Below are 16,045 nucleotides of genomic sequence, written 5' to 3'. Positions count from 1 at the left end.
ACACACAGAATCCCCCGGGGAGATCCAAGGGGGAAGAAGAGAAATGGGAGGAAAAGTTGCTTCTTGATTCTGGGGCCCATTCTACACCAGCCCCCCAGGTATAGTTTAGAGCAGCCCCACATTGCTGGAGAATGGCTCACAAGGGGCTGACACCTAGGATTACGCCTTCTCTGTAATGATCCTGGCGTGTCTGACTGTGCATCCTAACACCAGCTGGAACCTCTCCTCAACTTAGGAGATCCGGTCAGTTTCCAATCCTTGGGTTTTGTTTCGTAGTAGTAGTTCATTATTATAACAGACTCACTGGGGGGAATACAGAAAGGGGTGTTTGTGTATAAAAGGATAGATCAATATAAAGAAAATGCTTTGTGATCCTTTGGGATGAAAAGTGCTGGATAAATATAAGATGATATATCATTTTTACTTATTCTTTTACTATATTTCTGCAGAATAGGCCCTTCTATTTTTTGCATTCCTATAGATTCCTCTGTATCTGAAGGTACATAAATTAATTTCTGAACGTTATGGAAAGCTGTTGCCAGGGAAATATTTTCAGATGTATAGTCATGGTATTGATTGTGTGCATTATGGATAACTTGCTTGGTTTTAACCTATAAACCTATAAGTGCATTGGCTCTTTGTTATGGCAGGGATCACTTCCCTCCTATGTCACACTGCTGTGGCTGAGACATCTGGAGCGGAGCGCTCAATCTAACACCCCCTGGTTGATTGCAAGGGAATGAAGGCAGGATGCTCTTGCTCAGGGGAAGAAAGATGATCGTACGGCTAAGGCACTGGGTTGGGATTCAGTTCCTCATTCTGTCATATACTTCCTATGCGAACTTGGGCAAGTCACAATCTCTGTGTGCCTCAGTTCCCAACTTGTAAAATAGGGATAATAGGTACCTACTTCACAGAGCTCTTGTGAGAATAAATCTAAAGTCACAGCCCTGGGAGACACTTAGATACTACCATGCTGAAGGCCATATAATTAGATAAAACTGTGGAATTAGCTTCCTGCTTCAGATTGCCACAGCCCAGATCTGTTACCTTTCAGGTTACAATGCAAGACCTCTTTGTTCTTGCCAGCTTTTTCTAGGGGTAAGAGAGAAATTGCTGGGAAGAGCATTGAGAGACTCTAGATGGGAACTGGAGAGTTGTGACTACTTTTCTGAAGGGCATTTTCATGGACAGAAATGGTTGTTCCGTGTAAATGTGTCCAGAGTCTCTGGTGGGCACCGGAATATTTTACATTCTAAGAGAAAACACGCCAATGTAATGAATTAATTAAATCATAGAAAAGTATCAGTTATACAGCTGTTAAGCCTCTTTACATGTTTCAGTATCAAATGTATTAACATAGCATAGACTCAATCCTGCATGCCTTCCTTATCCACTCTTATCACAGTGAGAGGGTCAGTATGTGGACTACATTGGACCCTTGAACTATTGCAACTGGATGAGCAACTTGAGGTTTCCTAAGGCCATTACAGTGGGCCAGTTCTCTTGGTGGTACAAATAGGCACTGCTCAGGTCCAACAGAAGGATCTGACCCCATATGTTGATTCAATGTCGGTTTGTTACTCAAACATTTTTATTGAGGATCTTCCAACATAATACATATCAGACCACTTCACCTTCCATTTCCCACTTCTTTGCAAGACAGGCTGGAGTTCAATCAAGCCCCTACAACCAGATTTCAGTGGATAACTTTAAAGTCATCATACGAGTTAGGGAAACGGTTAGCCCCCTTCTCACTTATGTGAATAAGTGAATAAACCTAATTTACCTATTGTCTCAGATATTCTTTGTTTTGCAGGGACTCTGTTGTTTTTCCTCTTATGCTGGAGGGCATGCTAAGTATCATCTACCTAGCTTCTGTAGGTACATGCTACTCAGCATTCTCTGCTGCTTGTTGCTTAGTCAATGTATAAACTTGTTTTTACAAACAGAGCTGAAAAGGTCACTTGTATCCAGTTTTCAGTATACAGCAAGAGCACAATGCTCCAATGATCCTCCCTCTCATATGGTCTGATCCAGCCCCCATTAAAGTCGATGAAAGGATTCCATTTAATTCAGTGGGTATTGAATCAGTCCCATCATCTTTGTTTGATTATGGTCCTTGCACACTAAAATACATCTCCTTTTCCTGAAAGCACAGGCCGATTGAAATCAGGGGAAAGACGCCCATTGATTTTCTGGGCCTGGAATCAGGCCCAAAGCTCTCCCCAAATTCTGCCACCACTTCCCAAGATGTCACAAGAACTCTTGTGTAAATTGGGTTTTTGTTACTTGTCATCCATCCAATGCGTGCTGTTGAAGGTAATATTAGTAGATGGCAAAATGCTGACCATCTAATATTTGTGTTTAAATTGTCTTCTGTTTATCATAGCTAACCTGCAACTCTGATCTACAGACAAGTATGTGCTTGTATAAAATGGGTTTATTGTACTTGACAACTTTTTGGTACATCGGTTATTAGACATACATCTTATTTACAAAATAGTGACAGTGTCCCATCTAATGTTATGCAAGCTACAGTACTTTGTGTAATAATGTACCATCTAATTTGCTGCTCTGGGGCCTGATTTTGATTGCCACATCCTATATGACCAGTAAATGCTGCTTATCTGGGGGGAAATGACATTTGTTTACACATTGGACATTTCCAAGATGTGAAATGATGTTCACCACATCGCTGGGGGAAGAGCTGGGTTCTAAGTGCAGTGCACAAAAATGCAAACATGGACTGAAAGTATCAGACTGTCCACTACAAAATGTCATGTTCTTTAGTCTTCAGAATTACAGATTTTGTATTTTGGTATTAGATCCAGATCCGTTACTTCTATGTAAGTCAGTAAGACGTTGAGAGAGGATGGAGGCTAAAATGGTGATGCTTGTTCAGCCACCTGTAGGATTTTATATTTGAAAATATCCATACAACTAATCATTTATTGGCTACGCTCATCCCTAGTGCAACTCCACTGAAGCCAATAGAGTTGCCCCAGGAATGAATTTGGCCTGTTATGCTTTCTGCAGTGGTTTCAATATCAGAAGCAAAAGATGTTTTGGGATGAAAGCTGGATTATAGACTTCTCCCGCATCAAACAAGGTTTGTAAAGTCTGTCATTTTGATGCTCTTATCATCAATGCACATCCTGTTGTGTAAATGAAGCACACACGGAAATATACCCATATTCCATAAGCGTTTGACCTAAAGGAGGAGGATCTATCTTTGATAGGTGCCAGTCACCACAGCATCTGTGAGCTGATCACTGGAGTTTTCCTTTAAGGATGTTATTTTAACTTGAACACTTTGGCTATGGCTACACTAGAGAGCTTACAGCAGTGCAGGTGCACTAACTCTTACAGCGCTTCTAGCGTAGCTGCTCTAAGCGGACAGGAGACAGAGCGACATAAGTTATACCAGCATAAGTGGTAGTGTAGACATAGCATAAAGATCAGTTGTTTTTTTTTTTTTTACATATGGTTTGGGGGCTTTTTTCCTGTAATTTATGGTGATTTACAAATAAAAGACAAAGGAATAGATCAAAAATACATAAATCCCCTCTGGAAATATGTGAAAATGGGCACAACAGATGGCGGTGGCCCTAGTTGCTTTATGATCAAACATGCTCTTTTTAAGTGACTTCAGTGGAGCGATGTTGGATTTGCACAGATGTAGCCAAGTGCTTAATTTGTCCCACTGTGTGTTATCCGTAGCTGAAGTAATTCATCACTTGAGTTTTCTTCAATTTATCTAATGTATAAAATCATCATTAGATTTGTTTTCCACTTGGACATTTTTTAACATCGGAGCATTATTGTACAGTTTGTCATACAGGCTGTACATTCGCTGTACAGCATATAATTCACCATGTCATTTATTGCTATCAGATGGGCCAAATCCTCGGCTGGTATCGATTCATGTAGCTCCATTGAAGTCATTGGAACTACATTGATTTACACTAGCTGAGGATCTAACTCTAATTGTAGTCCTGCCTCCACAAGGTATTGCTGAAAAGGTCCCATCTGCTTTAAATAGATAATATGTTCAGTACAAGTCAATGGGATAAGACTTTATTGCATTAATTTAGTACGGATACTTGGAGCTGTATGTTCATTTCTAAGTAGTGTAATGAGATACCTTCATGGGCTTAAGGAACAGATATCAGATTAATAAGGAGTCTAATTGACTAAAAGCAGCCAAGATTTTGTGTGTGTGTGTGTAAGAAAATGCCAATGCAGTGCTGAGTTGATATGTCCCTGTTCCATGGCATTATGCCTCTGCATAATAGTCTCTCTCTCTAGCTCTGAGGTGACCTCAACTGGGATACTGAGTTCATTTCTATGTAACCCTTGACCAGAACAAATTAGCACTAGACGGAGTTCAGAGAAGATAAACAAAAGCGACTAGGTGGCAGGATAGACTGACTTTTTTTGGAAATTTGAAGAGTTGAAGATATATCCAGAGAGAGGCTGAATGACGTCTAATATGATGCCATATGTCTAATAGACAAACTTGGAGTGCAAACATCACGTCAAGAAAATGTTAGTCTGTTACAGTAACGGAATGAAATCAAGGAAGGGAATATACATCACACGGGCACATTTAAAATGAAACTTGACAGAATGCTAGTAAAGAAACACTAGAGAACATTTCTGCATTGGCGTGCAAATTAACTGGAAATCTAACAGGTCTCTTCCGTGTTTAGTTCAGGTATTGTAGGGCAGAATTCAGATGTACTTATAATCCCTCTCTTTAACTATCTCTACAGCTCTCATCAACGTAGGATCCAATCTGTGCACATTTTTTCATGAGTCTGTCTAATCTGCTCCCTATGTAGTTTTGTTACTTTTTGTCCAGCTCAAAGCATCACCTTCCTCCCCCTGCCACCCCAAAAGAAAGACGTGAAAAATGTTGATATTCTAGTTTTTTCAACCAGTTGGATTGTTGCTTTGTTTTGAATTCCCTTTAATGTCAGAATCACTTCCCATGATAATAACTTTAAATTCTTCAAAGAGTTCTAAATAGATTTGTAACATCATAGGTTTTGGAGTTTGGGGTTTTTTGTACTGTCTCTTCCTTTATTGCTTTGTGCCTTGCATAAAATGACACTCACTGAGTTTGAAATTGTTCCATTGAGGGCTGATAGTTTTGAAGGCAGAGGAACTGCCTTCAGCTACTGATATTAGTGGGAGAGGCCACTGGCTATGGCTGTCAGCCACAGTCACCCTGTTACATGTTAACAGTCAAATCCTAAATTAAAGCATTCCTACTGCAAGCATAAATGAGCCTGCTCTCTGGTGCCATGGGCAGCAGAGTTTCCTGGGTTTTTATGATTCAGGAGTCTTCTGCAGGTGCACCTGCATATAATGTGCATCTCAATGGCTTTTTTTATTTAGATCGCATGCTACGGACGGCAATGGGCAGCATCATTAGTGCAGCCCATGCACCCAGCAACTCCAACGCCAGCTCTATCACGGCCCTGAGTTCTTGCACAGCAGATGTCAACGCATCCAGGAAACAGCACTTCACCCAGACAGGGATATAGTAGGCTTATATGTCAGTCAGTCTTTGTGTTATGTTGTGTATTGTAGTTACACCCATGCAAGAGGGAGACTTTCAGTTCTTGCTGTATTATCACCTGGAAATAATGTCAGGGCTAATTTTCCTCTGCTTGGGCCAAGGCCAGGAACGCTAGGGGACTAACTTGGCCTTCCTAGCACATTCAGGCTGAAGGATATTCTCAGACGCACATTGATGTTTTCTATTTTTGGATGCCCCTTTTCCTTCTCCTGCTGAGATTTCAATGCTCATGGGACTGAGCTGCAAACTTGACTCTGCTTCTGAACATCCACAGCATTCAAGTTTATTGGGAGCGAAGGTTTTGAGTCAGGCCCGTCTCTGATATTTAAGTAAAATACAAGTAAGCAATTTGGCACAGAAAATTATGTACTGTACTACAGCTCATTATAATCTATGGCCTTAAACCAGCTCGCAAGACTGGGAATGGCGCATTTCCTCTCTAGCTCACTGGTTTGGAATACACCCCTAGCTGGTGGTGACCTACCGGTACACACAGATGGTAGAAGTATCCATGGCTCCTAGACGTCTTTTGTAGGAGCACCGGCTTCCAAGAGATTGGTGGACACTGCAACCGCCACAAAGTCCCCTCATGTCCCAGGAAGGTTGCTGCCAGGGCCGGCTCTGGCTTTTTTGCCGCCCCAGGCAAAAAAGCCTTTCGCCGCCCCCCGGCGGGGAGCGTGGCAGGGGAGGGCACCGAGCCCGGCCGCGGCCCCGCTCTCCCTGACCAGCCGGAGCGCCGGGAGGAGGGCAGCCTCGCTCTCCCCGGGTGGCCGGAGCGCCGGGAGGAGGGCAGCGAGCCCAGCCACGGCCCCACTCTCCCCGGCCAGCCGGAGCGCCGGGAGGAGGGCCCGCTGTGGCTCCGCTCTCCCCGAGTGAGCACTACCCCCCTCTAGGTGCCGCCCCAAGCACATGCTTGGTAGGCTGGTGCCTGGAGCCGGCCCTGGTTGCTGCCATCATCTCTCCTTTGTCCAGCAGAGTTTCTCTGTCTCCTTTCTTGCCCCACCCATTCTTCTTTTGTTCTCTCTCCTTATTGCCTTTTACTTTCCTTCTTGTTTTGTGCTCCTCCTACCTAGGTGGGTCATCCCCTTTCCACAGTGGCTCCCCTTCCCCAGTACTCTCACTCACTGGAAGGCTCTGCTCTGGCTGGAGGCAAGAATCACCACTGGCTTTGTGTGGCTACACTGTTGTGGTTATACAACTTAGCTGAGTGCCACATGGAAGCACAGAGGAGACCTTGGACTGGCAGGCTGCTGCCTTAAAACTGCAGCCCTGTAAACATGAGCTACTCCCCCGCTGACTGCATTCAAAGTTGCTACAGGTGGAGGGAGGGAAAGGGGGGGCTCCAAGGAATCACCTGCTACTTTGTCCCACCCTTTTATTGGGGGTTTGCAGCTTTCTCTGCCCCCACTGGTTCTTCCCCCTGCCCTCACCACTCCCATCTACTCCATACTAGTCTGGTGCTCCCCTGCAGAAAACAGAAAACTTCACTTCTTTGATTGGGGAACATTCTAATATACACAGAGATAAATTGACCTGAGCTGCAAAATTTGTAGGGATCTTTGGGTTTTTATTCCCTACATGCCCACAGTTCCAGGCTGCTTTAATAGAGTTCTAGCTCAGCCTATAACAGTAAGAGGCCCTAATCGTGAAATTCAGACCCAGGCTCCCATCCAGATTTTGACAAAATCCACCTCCGCGTACCTTCCGGAGAGAACCAAAGCTCCTATATAGAGAATACTGCATTCTCACCATGTGGGAATCCAGCACTTAGAAAAGTCTTTTTCTTGTTGCAGTGATGGTAGAACAGTCGCCATCAAGAAAATAAGGAAGAAGACATTCACCTTGTCCAAATCCATACGCAAGGAAGTAAAGCAAGTGAGGTAAACAATAAAACCTGCACATTGGGAGCCATTCCACATTTACACCAGTGTAATGGAGATCAGAACCTGCCCCATCGTTACTTGTTTTCGTGTTTTTCTCTCCCAAACAGTGTTGAAAACATTTCTTTGAACCTGGTTGAACATATTTCTATGCATATTTAGCGTTTCCTCTAAATCCAATGGCAAAAGCCCTAACTTTCCAGTTCCAAAAGGTGTAGAGGGGAGGCTTAGAAAGGGTGTGATTCCGGTTCATTTTCACAGAGAACTTGATCATCCCAACCTCTGCAAATTCATCGGCGGTTGTACAGAGGTGCCAAATGTTGCCATCGTGACAGAATACTGTCCAAAAGGTAGCCTGAGTGACGTGCTGCTCAATGAAGACATTCCTCTCAACTGGGGCTTCAGGTAAAAAAAAAACAAAAACTTGTGAAATAAGATACACATAGCATCACCAGGTGACACTTGAAGAGGGACATGAATTATAGATAAAGTCACTGGTAGACACAACAGTGCTGTGATGTATATCAGAGGATACCAGGCTTCTGAGATGCAAGGAGAAAGAGAGAGACCTATTGGTTAAGAGATAATCCAAGTTTCTGATTTGACCTGTCCCGTGGACATCCTGACACCCCTGAATTTAGCACTACCCATGCCACGCCCAAACCTTTTTCATCTAGTATGCTGCAACATCATTTTAAACCTTGGTTCCCATATAGCCTCTTTTCCTCGCCACTGCCATCTGTACTTAGTACACTTTGATGTTCTGGCTTAAGATGAGTAAAAGAGCAGCACAGCCTCATTCATGATAGTCCAGCCGTGAACAGATTAGTACAACTAAAAGTGCAACATTAGCGTTACCCATAAAAACAGATGTACACAAAACTGGCTCAGGATTTCAAAGGAACTCCCCTATGAACTACTTCATCACATATAATTGCAAATTGTCCCTTATCCCTTCTACCTCTGCCTTATGTTTGCCTTGCTACTATGCAACAGCAAAGAAGAAAAATGGTCCGAGTCGACACGCCATACAAACTAAAAGTTGAGTACTTTGCTCAGCTAGTAGATATCTGCGCACATGATTCGTTCCCGCAAACTGCTGAGAACTTCCACAAGAATCTGTGCATTCCTACAAGGGACCCAGAACCCTCCACTCCCATTCAACTGTATGGGAACTGAGGGCATTCAGCAACTCATGGGAGTCCTCAGCACTTTGCAGGATCTAGTCCCTGGGGACTGATCCAAAGGCCATTTAAGTCAGTGGGAGTCTTTCCACTCATTTCAATAGTCTTTGGATTAATCCCTTCCTGAGTGTCTGGTTCAGTGGAATACTAACATGTTAATAATGATTTTGTGCCTTTCAGGTTTTCCTTTGCTGGAGACATTGCCCAAGGAATGGCTTATCTTCACCAGCATAAAATCTATCATGGATGCTTAAAGTCTAATAACTGTGTGATAGACGACCGCTGGGTCTGTAAAATTTCAGGTAATGAAGAGAGATGAAAATTTGAAACATGGCCAACTAACCTACTAATGCAGGTTGATTTCAGAGCCTTCACTGCTCCAGCAGGACTGTGAACCAATGTTTCAGGTGGAAATGCTAACTGCAGCAGCCTTCATTAAAAGTAAACTATGCCAGAGCAAACAACCCATTACATTATCCTGTCTAGCCTACAATTTAACATGTCACCATTGCACCAATTATATGACACAAATGATGGAGTCAGTCATCAGACCTAGCAGTATATCCATGTCATTCTCTATGAATTCTTTGCCTGATGCCATTCTTTGACATAAGGCAAATCCTCCTTTCAGACAATAAACACAGTGCCCCTTCACAGCTAGGTGAGAAGCTGGGCTTTCAGTCTAAAGAATGGGATCCTTGGAGTGTCCCAATTAGATACTGGTCTGAACCAAAACCACCAACCTGAACCCCTGCCTCCACATACCAAATTTCAGTGCTGTCTGGATCTAGGAAATAGAAGTCAGAATTTTTATCATTCTGTTCTCTGAACACAGCTCAGCACCCGGACCTTGGGTCAGATCCTGGGGTCCAGACGAGCTTCATACAAAGCAGGTTGGAAGATGGGGTACAAAGCTGGTGGAAATTTCCCCTTTACAGTCCCCCGATGCTGTGGCCTCTGTGTGTAGGTCCAGGCCCCAGCATGCATTGGAAGAGTCTGAGAGCTGCTCTGACTTACCCTGGCATCTATGTAGTCCAAAGACACTGAAACCACAGCTGGAGATCATCACAGCTGAGGGATGTCCCAACCACACCCCCTTTTCTTTGGGCACACCCCTAAACTGGCAGCAAGGAGGTGCAGAAAAGAAGCAGGTATGCTGACTCTGGCTTGCACGGCAATGATCCTACCATGGCTGGATACGTTGGGCCAGAAACACCACCACAGGGTTAGCAAGAAGCACTCATACCTCACCAGACAATCTCTCCCAGTATTCAAGCTGCAGTTCCAGTATTCACAACTATATTTGGGTACAAATCAGAGCAACACAGTGCTATTTTTTTAAACCAAGTCTCATCTCCCCATACAGAGCGAACGCCTTTAAACCACTAATATTGCTACTTAATAATGGAACATAACCCTTACTGAGTACTTGTTTCCTACTTTCTTCCATGAAAGACTATGGATTGCAGGCCTACAGAAAAGAGGATCATTATGAGGGTGCCAGTGCCTATCAGCAGCGTTTGATGCAGATTTACTTGGCTCCTGAGGCCCATTCGTTGTCAGACTTTGTCCCCACTTCCACGGCAGATGTGTACAGGTGATGGTAAACGTTCCTGTCTTTCTCTCTGTGATCAAAGAGTCTTTTGTAATAATTTAGCTAAATTCCAAAGCTATACCAGGGTGAATTTGGAGGATTGTGATTAAAAATTGATCCTTATTTAGAGAATAATTTAGATGCCAGGATCTACCCTTCCAAGATAGGAAGCCAAAAATCTCAGCTCAGTAAGGGTGGTATAAATCCAGAGTAACTCCATTTGTTTTTATGGAGCTATTCTGGATTTGAATCTGGGTAAATGGATATAACAAAAAAAAAAAAAAAAAAAACTAGCCCTGGGTCTGTTTGTTTTTTTTAAAAATCACTTCCTCCCTTGTGTTTTCCCTGTTGAAAAAAAAAGTTATTACTTAGCTAATGGCAATATACTAAGAGTTAAAATAGGAGCAGTTTTCCAATGTGTCAGCAAAACTCATCCATCGTATATTTCCATATGCAATGAGAACAGAGTGTTTTTGCTGAATACACTGGATGGCTATATTTTGTATGGAGAGAAAAAAAAACAGCTACCTAGAGGAAAAGAATGCACTCTTGAGTGACTCCGTGCCTTTCTTTCTGAGAGAAACCAGAGGGCAATACTTCACAATTGCTCATCTGCCCAGGGGATCCTGTCATGCCAGGTTCTAGTCTGCCCCTCCTCCTATTCAAACATGTACAGCGGTTTACTAGGAGGGTTGCAAGGAGAAGAATGGTCCTGTGGTTAAGGCACTGGATTAGGAATCTGGAAACCTAGGTTTACTGCCTTGTTCTATCACAGAATTCCTGTGTAGCCTTGAGCAAGTCATTTATTCCCTCTGTATCCCATTGTGGGACAATAATATTTAGTCTTTTTGGACTGAGAGAGCTCTGTGGCAGAGATTCTCTTACCTAGTCTTTGTACAGTGCTTAGCACAATGAGGCCCTGATCTTGGTTGGGCCTTATAGGGGCTACTGGAATACAAATAATGAATAATTAGGGGTAATGAAGGAATAAAGGCTGTGGTACCTTCAGTGTGCGGAGATCTGCTTTCGTATTTCCATCTCTTCTGACCCAGCCAGAGCATTTGAGCAACAAAGACTAAACAGCCAAATGCACTCCTCCTGTGGAAGAAAGCTATCCACATTATTACGCGATTAAAAACATTAACCGCACTGTTAAACAACAGAATACCATTTATTTAAATATGTTTGGATGTTTTCCACATTTTCAAATATATTGATATCAATTACAACACAGAATGCGAAGCGTACAGTGCTTCTATTTATTTTTGATTACAAGTATTTGCACTGTAAAAATAGTATTTTTTCAATTCACCACATACAAGTACTGTAGTTCAGTTGCATTATCATGAAAAGGCAATTTACAAATGTAGATTTTTTGTTACATAACTGCACTTAAAAACAAAACAATGTAAAATTTTAGACTCTACCAGTCCCCTCAGTCCTACTTCTTGTTCATCCAATCGCTCAGACAAACAAGTTTGTTTACATTTGCAGGAGATAATGCTGCCTGCTTCTTGTTTGCAATGTCACCTGAAAGTGAGAACAGGTGTTCGCATGGCACTGTTATAGCCAGCATCACAAGATGTTTGCGTGCCAGATGCACTAAAGATTCTAATGTCCCTTCATGCTTCAACCACCATTCCAGGGGACATGCGTCCATGCTGATGACAGGTTCTGCTCGCTAACGATCCAAAGCAGCATGGACCGACGCATGTTCATCTTCATCATCTGAATCAGATCCCACCAGCAGAAGGTTGATTTTCTTCTTTGGTGGTTCGAGTTCTGTAGTTTCCGCATCAGAGTGTTGCTCTTTTAAGACTTCTGAAAGCATGCTCCACACCTCGTCCCTCTCAGATTTTGGAAGGCACTTCAGATTCCTAAACCTTGGGCCGAGTGCTGTAGCTATCTTTAGAAATCTTACTCTTTGCGTTTTGTGAAATCTGCAGTGAAAGTGTTCTTAAAATGAAAAAGATGTTCTGGGTCATCATCCGAGACTGCTATAACATGAAATATATGGCAGAATGTGGGTAAAACAGAGCAGGAGACATACAATTCTCCCCCAAGGAGTTCAGTCACAAATTAAATTAATGCATTTTTTTTTTAACAAGCGTCATCAGCATGGAAGCATGTCCTCTGGAATGGTGGCCGAAGCATGAAGGGGCATACGAATGTTTAGCATATCTGGCACGTAAATACCTTGTGATACCTTCTGATGGCTGTTTGGAGACATTTTTATGAATTCATTGCTAACTGTGACAGGCTTGCTCTATTCACCACTGGAGGACGCTGCCTCTTGGTGGTTTTGGGGATTAGCTCCGTCAGGCCTACTCCCCTTCCAGCAGTTACACCCAATCAGTTTCTGCTCTGCAGCCCCTCTCTTGCTACAGGAACCATAGCTCCTTTTCGTGACTCAGCCCTCCAGCCAGGTCACTATTGTGATTTCCCATTCCAGGAGGTTGGGAAGGGGGGAGGAAGGTGCATCAAGATTCCTGCTCTCCAGACTAGTCTTCTGCTTCACTGCATCACAGTGCCACTCCCACAGCAGCTAGCAGGAGAACCCGGGCCCACCCTCTACTCCAGGTTCCAGCTCAGGCACCCTCTACACAGCAACCAAGGTCTGTTCCCTGCACCTTGCTGCTTTCCCTGAGCCACTTCCACACCTACTAGCCTTCCCCACTCTTCTGGGTTTGCAAGTCTCTTCACTCCCTCCTCCCAGGGAGTAATTGTAGGCAACTTGTCCCTACAGCCCCCAACCCTTTCTCCCAGGGAGTAGCTATAGACTTCTCCCTGCTATCTCCTCTGCTTCCAATTTCCTGTCTTTTGTAGAAGCCCCACTTGTCCCTCACAGGTGAGCTTCTCTCTAATTAGCTGCCTCCAGCTCAAGCTCCCGTTTGTAACCTAATTAGCTGATTGGGCCCACCTGGCCTAACTCAGCTCTTGCAGGGCCAGTGTGGGGAAGCACACTAACATAAAATGATTTCAGTTAATTCTTCCCCGTTATCACTACACACTCACCAAAAAGGAAATATTCTGCAGAGAAGCTTGTTAGTCTATGTCTTGGATTCATGTGTATTACTGCCTTATGCAGAATCATACCTGTATTATGCTGAGATCTGCCAGGACTCTGCTAATGACCATTAGCCTTTTCAAGCCAGATTTTTAACTTCAGTGGGAGTTAGGTGCTTTTGAAAACCCCACTAGCTGCCTCTTTTCATTTTTAAGTGCCTAAATACCTTTACAAATCTGGCCCAAAATGGCTTGGCCTTCTAATGACTGCACCCAGCTATGCTGTTCTATTTCTGTGCTAGGCCTGACTACAGAGTGATTGAGTGATTGAGCTTCAGTGCTCCTTGAAAACAACGAGGAGTCCGGTGGCACCTTAAAGACTAACAGATTTATTTGGACATAAGCTTTCGTGGGTAAAAAACTTCACTTCTTCAGATGTGAAGATTTGTGCATCTGAAGAAGTGAGGTTTTTTTTACCCACGAAAGCTTATGCCCAAATAAATCTGTTCGTTTTTAAGGTGCCACCGGACTCCTTGTTGTTTTTGTGGATACAGACTAACACGGCTACCCCCTGATACTCCGTGCTTCTTGAGTTATGGCGCTCCTTGGAAGCAGTTGTTTTGCAGGAGTGTCTCATGTTTTGTCACTGCCTCACATCCAAAAAGCATCACGTTTCCCAGTAATGCCAACTTAGCTGTACATGCTTTCAGATTGCTGCCCGCTGCGGGGGCCAAGTGTGCAGTTCTAGGCTACTGAGCTGTAAATTTGTGGCCGAGCTTGCCTCTTGGAGTCACATCTTGCCAAGACCTTTCCTTAAAACAGAGTGTCAATAGGTACGTTGTTCATGTCTTAGGCAACTGAACACTCCAGTGAACTTAAAAAGGTTACTGAGATTCCTGTTACAGTACAACCTGTCAACCCCAAGGACCTATAAAGTCTGTCTTTGCCTAACATGGCAAATAATCCTAACTTGGCAAATAAATGGCAACAGGTGAAATCAGATAGAGGCACGTAGCACCTGAGTTCCCAAGCAATCCAGCAGGAGAGTTCCTGCAAAAGAGATGACACGTGTAGTAGTACAAGGGCTGTCCATCTAACCCGGGTTCATTAGCGCTTGGCATCTTGGTGTTTGACACTATGAGCAGGTGCTAAGCCATCTCAGCATGTGAGCATGTGTATTGCTGGCCAAAACGCCATGGGCCCAATCCTGCAGTCCATAGGCATCCAAAAGGTCCATTGACTTTCATGAGAATTTGGCCCAAATAAGGATAGATTAGTGACAGGAAAAAGAAAAAGAAAAAAGCAGGAAGTGAGAGAGAAAATGTGCAAAAATGGCATCCTGTTCTTCAAATGGCTCTGTTTGCGATATATTCACTACAATTATTTGTCTGTAATATTGCAGTTATTCCATCATTTTATTAGAGATCGCAACAAGAAGTGACCCTGTGCAGGTAAGAGTTGAAGAGCTATTTGCGAACATCCTCCTAATTTAGATCTTGCTGCCATTGAAGTTATTCTCAAAACTCCAGTTGACTTCAGTGGGAGCCGGATTAGGCTCACAGTACCGTGTTCACAATGGTATATGTTCCCGTCATGGATCAAAATCTTCAGTGCTTACTCAGGGCTGGAGCTTTATTTTGGTTACATGTGTTTAAATCCAGTTCCAGTGGAGCCATGCTACCAGTGTAAGATTCCTCCTGGCCCCACCAGCCCCTGGGATCCTTGAGAGAAATGCGGTGGAAAAGAGAATACAACTTCTGTTCTATTCTTTTTTTCTGGGTATGCTCTGTGGGGCTGGAGTGGGGATGAGGTAGGTCACTCCTAGCCTTACCCTTGACCTGCCCACCCCTCCTTTGGCCTGCTCAGTTTCCAGTCCTCCCACAATACAGCCCCAGACCCACAAAGCACCTTGACAGGATCCCAAGCTTGGGGGACAGTGCTGGGGTAGCTGCTGACCCCCTATCCATGGGGAAGGTGTTGTCTGTACATGGATTCAGGGCAAATGATCAATGCCAAACTGTTTACATAAAGGATTTGCATCAAAATCAACGTAAGGTGCCCTGAAAAAAACCTGCATAACAACTCTGGCTCCATAAAACAATTTTGCTTAAAAATAAGTCTAGCGACCTGCACTTATGATTATGGTTCTCCTACTGTTAACTGTTCATGCCAGTGGCCCAATGTGGTCCTTCCAGCTACATTTATCATTGTATCATGTATCATTTCAAGAGCTGCTCCCCTTCGATATAGGCTGAGCTCAGATCTTGTCAGCTGAGTGAGAGTTTGGAGACAGCTGTCTGTGGCAGAGTGAGAGATGTAGGCCACTTCTGTACTCAGACATGAAAGCCCTGATCTGGAACATTTCCAGTGGAGAGAAAAAAGGAAGGCTTCTGTACAGGAAGTGATAGGCAAGAATATGTCCCTAACATATGACAATAGGGGTGTATTTTCAACATGGTGGATGAGAAACCTACCAGCTATTCTCTCTTTCCTTGATTGGTGTATTCAGTGCTTTACATCATTATTATTGATTTCTTTTCACTGCTGTCCCCATTCCTGTTCTCTTCTTCCAACATTGTTTTCTCAAGGATGATTCTCATTCAGCGGAATATTCCTCGTGCCTCCCTCTGACAGAATTAATTTCAGGAAAGTCTGAGAATTCCTGCCCATGCCCTACAGACTATGTGGAGGTAAATAAGGTTATTTAGTCTCTCACACAAAAATCTTTATTGCGGTGAACTTCAGATTGCAGGCACATGACAATGGTTTCAGTGCAATATTCCTTTGAGGA

At 43.6% G+C, this 16,045-nt stretch overlaps 1 protein-coding gene across 1 annotated transcript in view; it reads left to right on the top strand.

Annotated features, from left to right (window-relative positions):
* LOC117879256 (atrial natriuretic peptide receptor 2-like) overlaps positions 1 to 16,045 on the top strand; it is a 41,292-nt gene that overhangs the window by 12,430 nt on the left and 12,817 nt on the right. Inside the window, exons 8-15 of the mRNA XM_034774307.1 lie at positions 3,040 to 3,112; positions 5,407 to 5,554; positions 7,384 to 7,470; positions 7,732 to 7,875; positions 8,835 to 8,956; positions 10,110 to 10,251; positions 14,657 to 14,705; positions 15,843 to 15,944. Of these exons, the coding sequence (XP_034630198.1) occupies positions 3,040 to 3,112; positions 5,407 to 5,554; positions 7,384 to 7,470; positions 7,732 to 7,875; positions 8,835 to 8,956; positions 10,110 to 10,251; positions 14,657 to 14,705; positions 15,843 to 15,944 (867 nt within the window). The remainder of the gene's footprint in view (positions 1 to 3,039; positions 3,113 to 5,406; positions 5,555 to 7,383; positions 7,471 to 7,731; positions 7,876 to 8,834; positions 8,957 to 10,109; positions 10,252 to 14,656; positions 14,706 to 15,842; positions 15,945 to 16,045) is intronic.

Source organism: Trachemys scripta, chromosome 6 (genome assembly GCF_013100865.1).
Source record: "Trachemys scripta elegans isolate TJP31775 chromosome 6, CAS_Tse_1.0, whole genome shotgun sequence".
Taxonomy (NCBI): domain Eukaryota; kingdom Metazoa; phylum Chordata; order Testudines; family Emydidae; genus Trachemys; species Trachemys scripta.
This window is presented reverse-complemented; position numbering and strand designations above follow the sequence as displayed.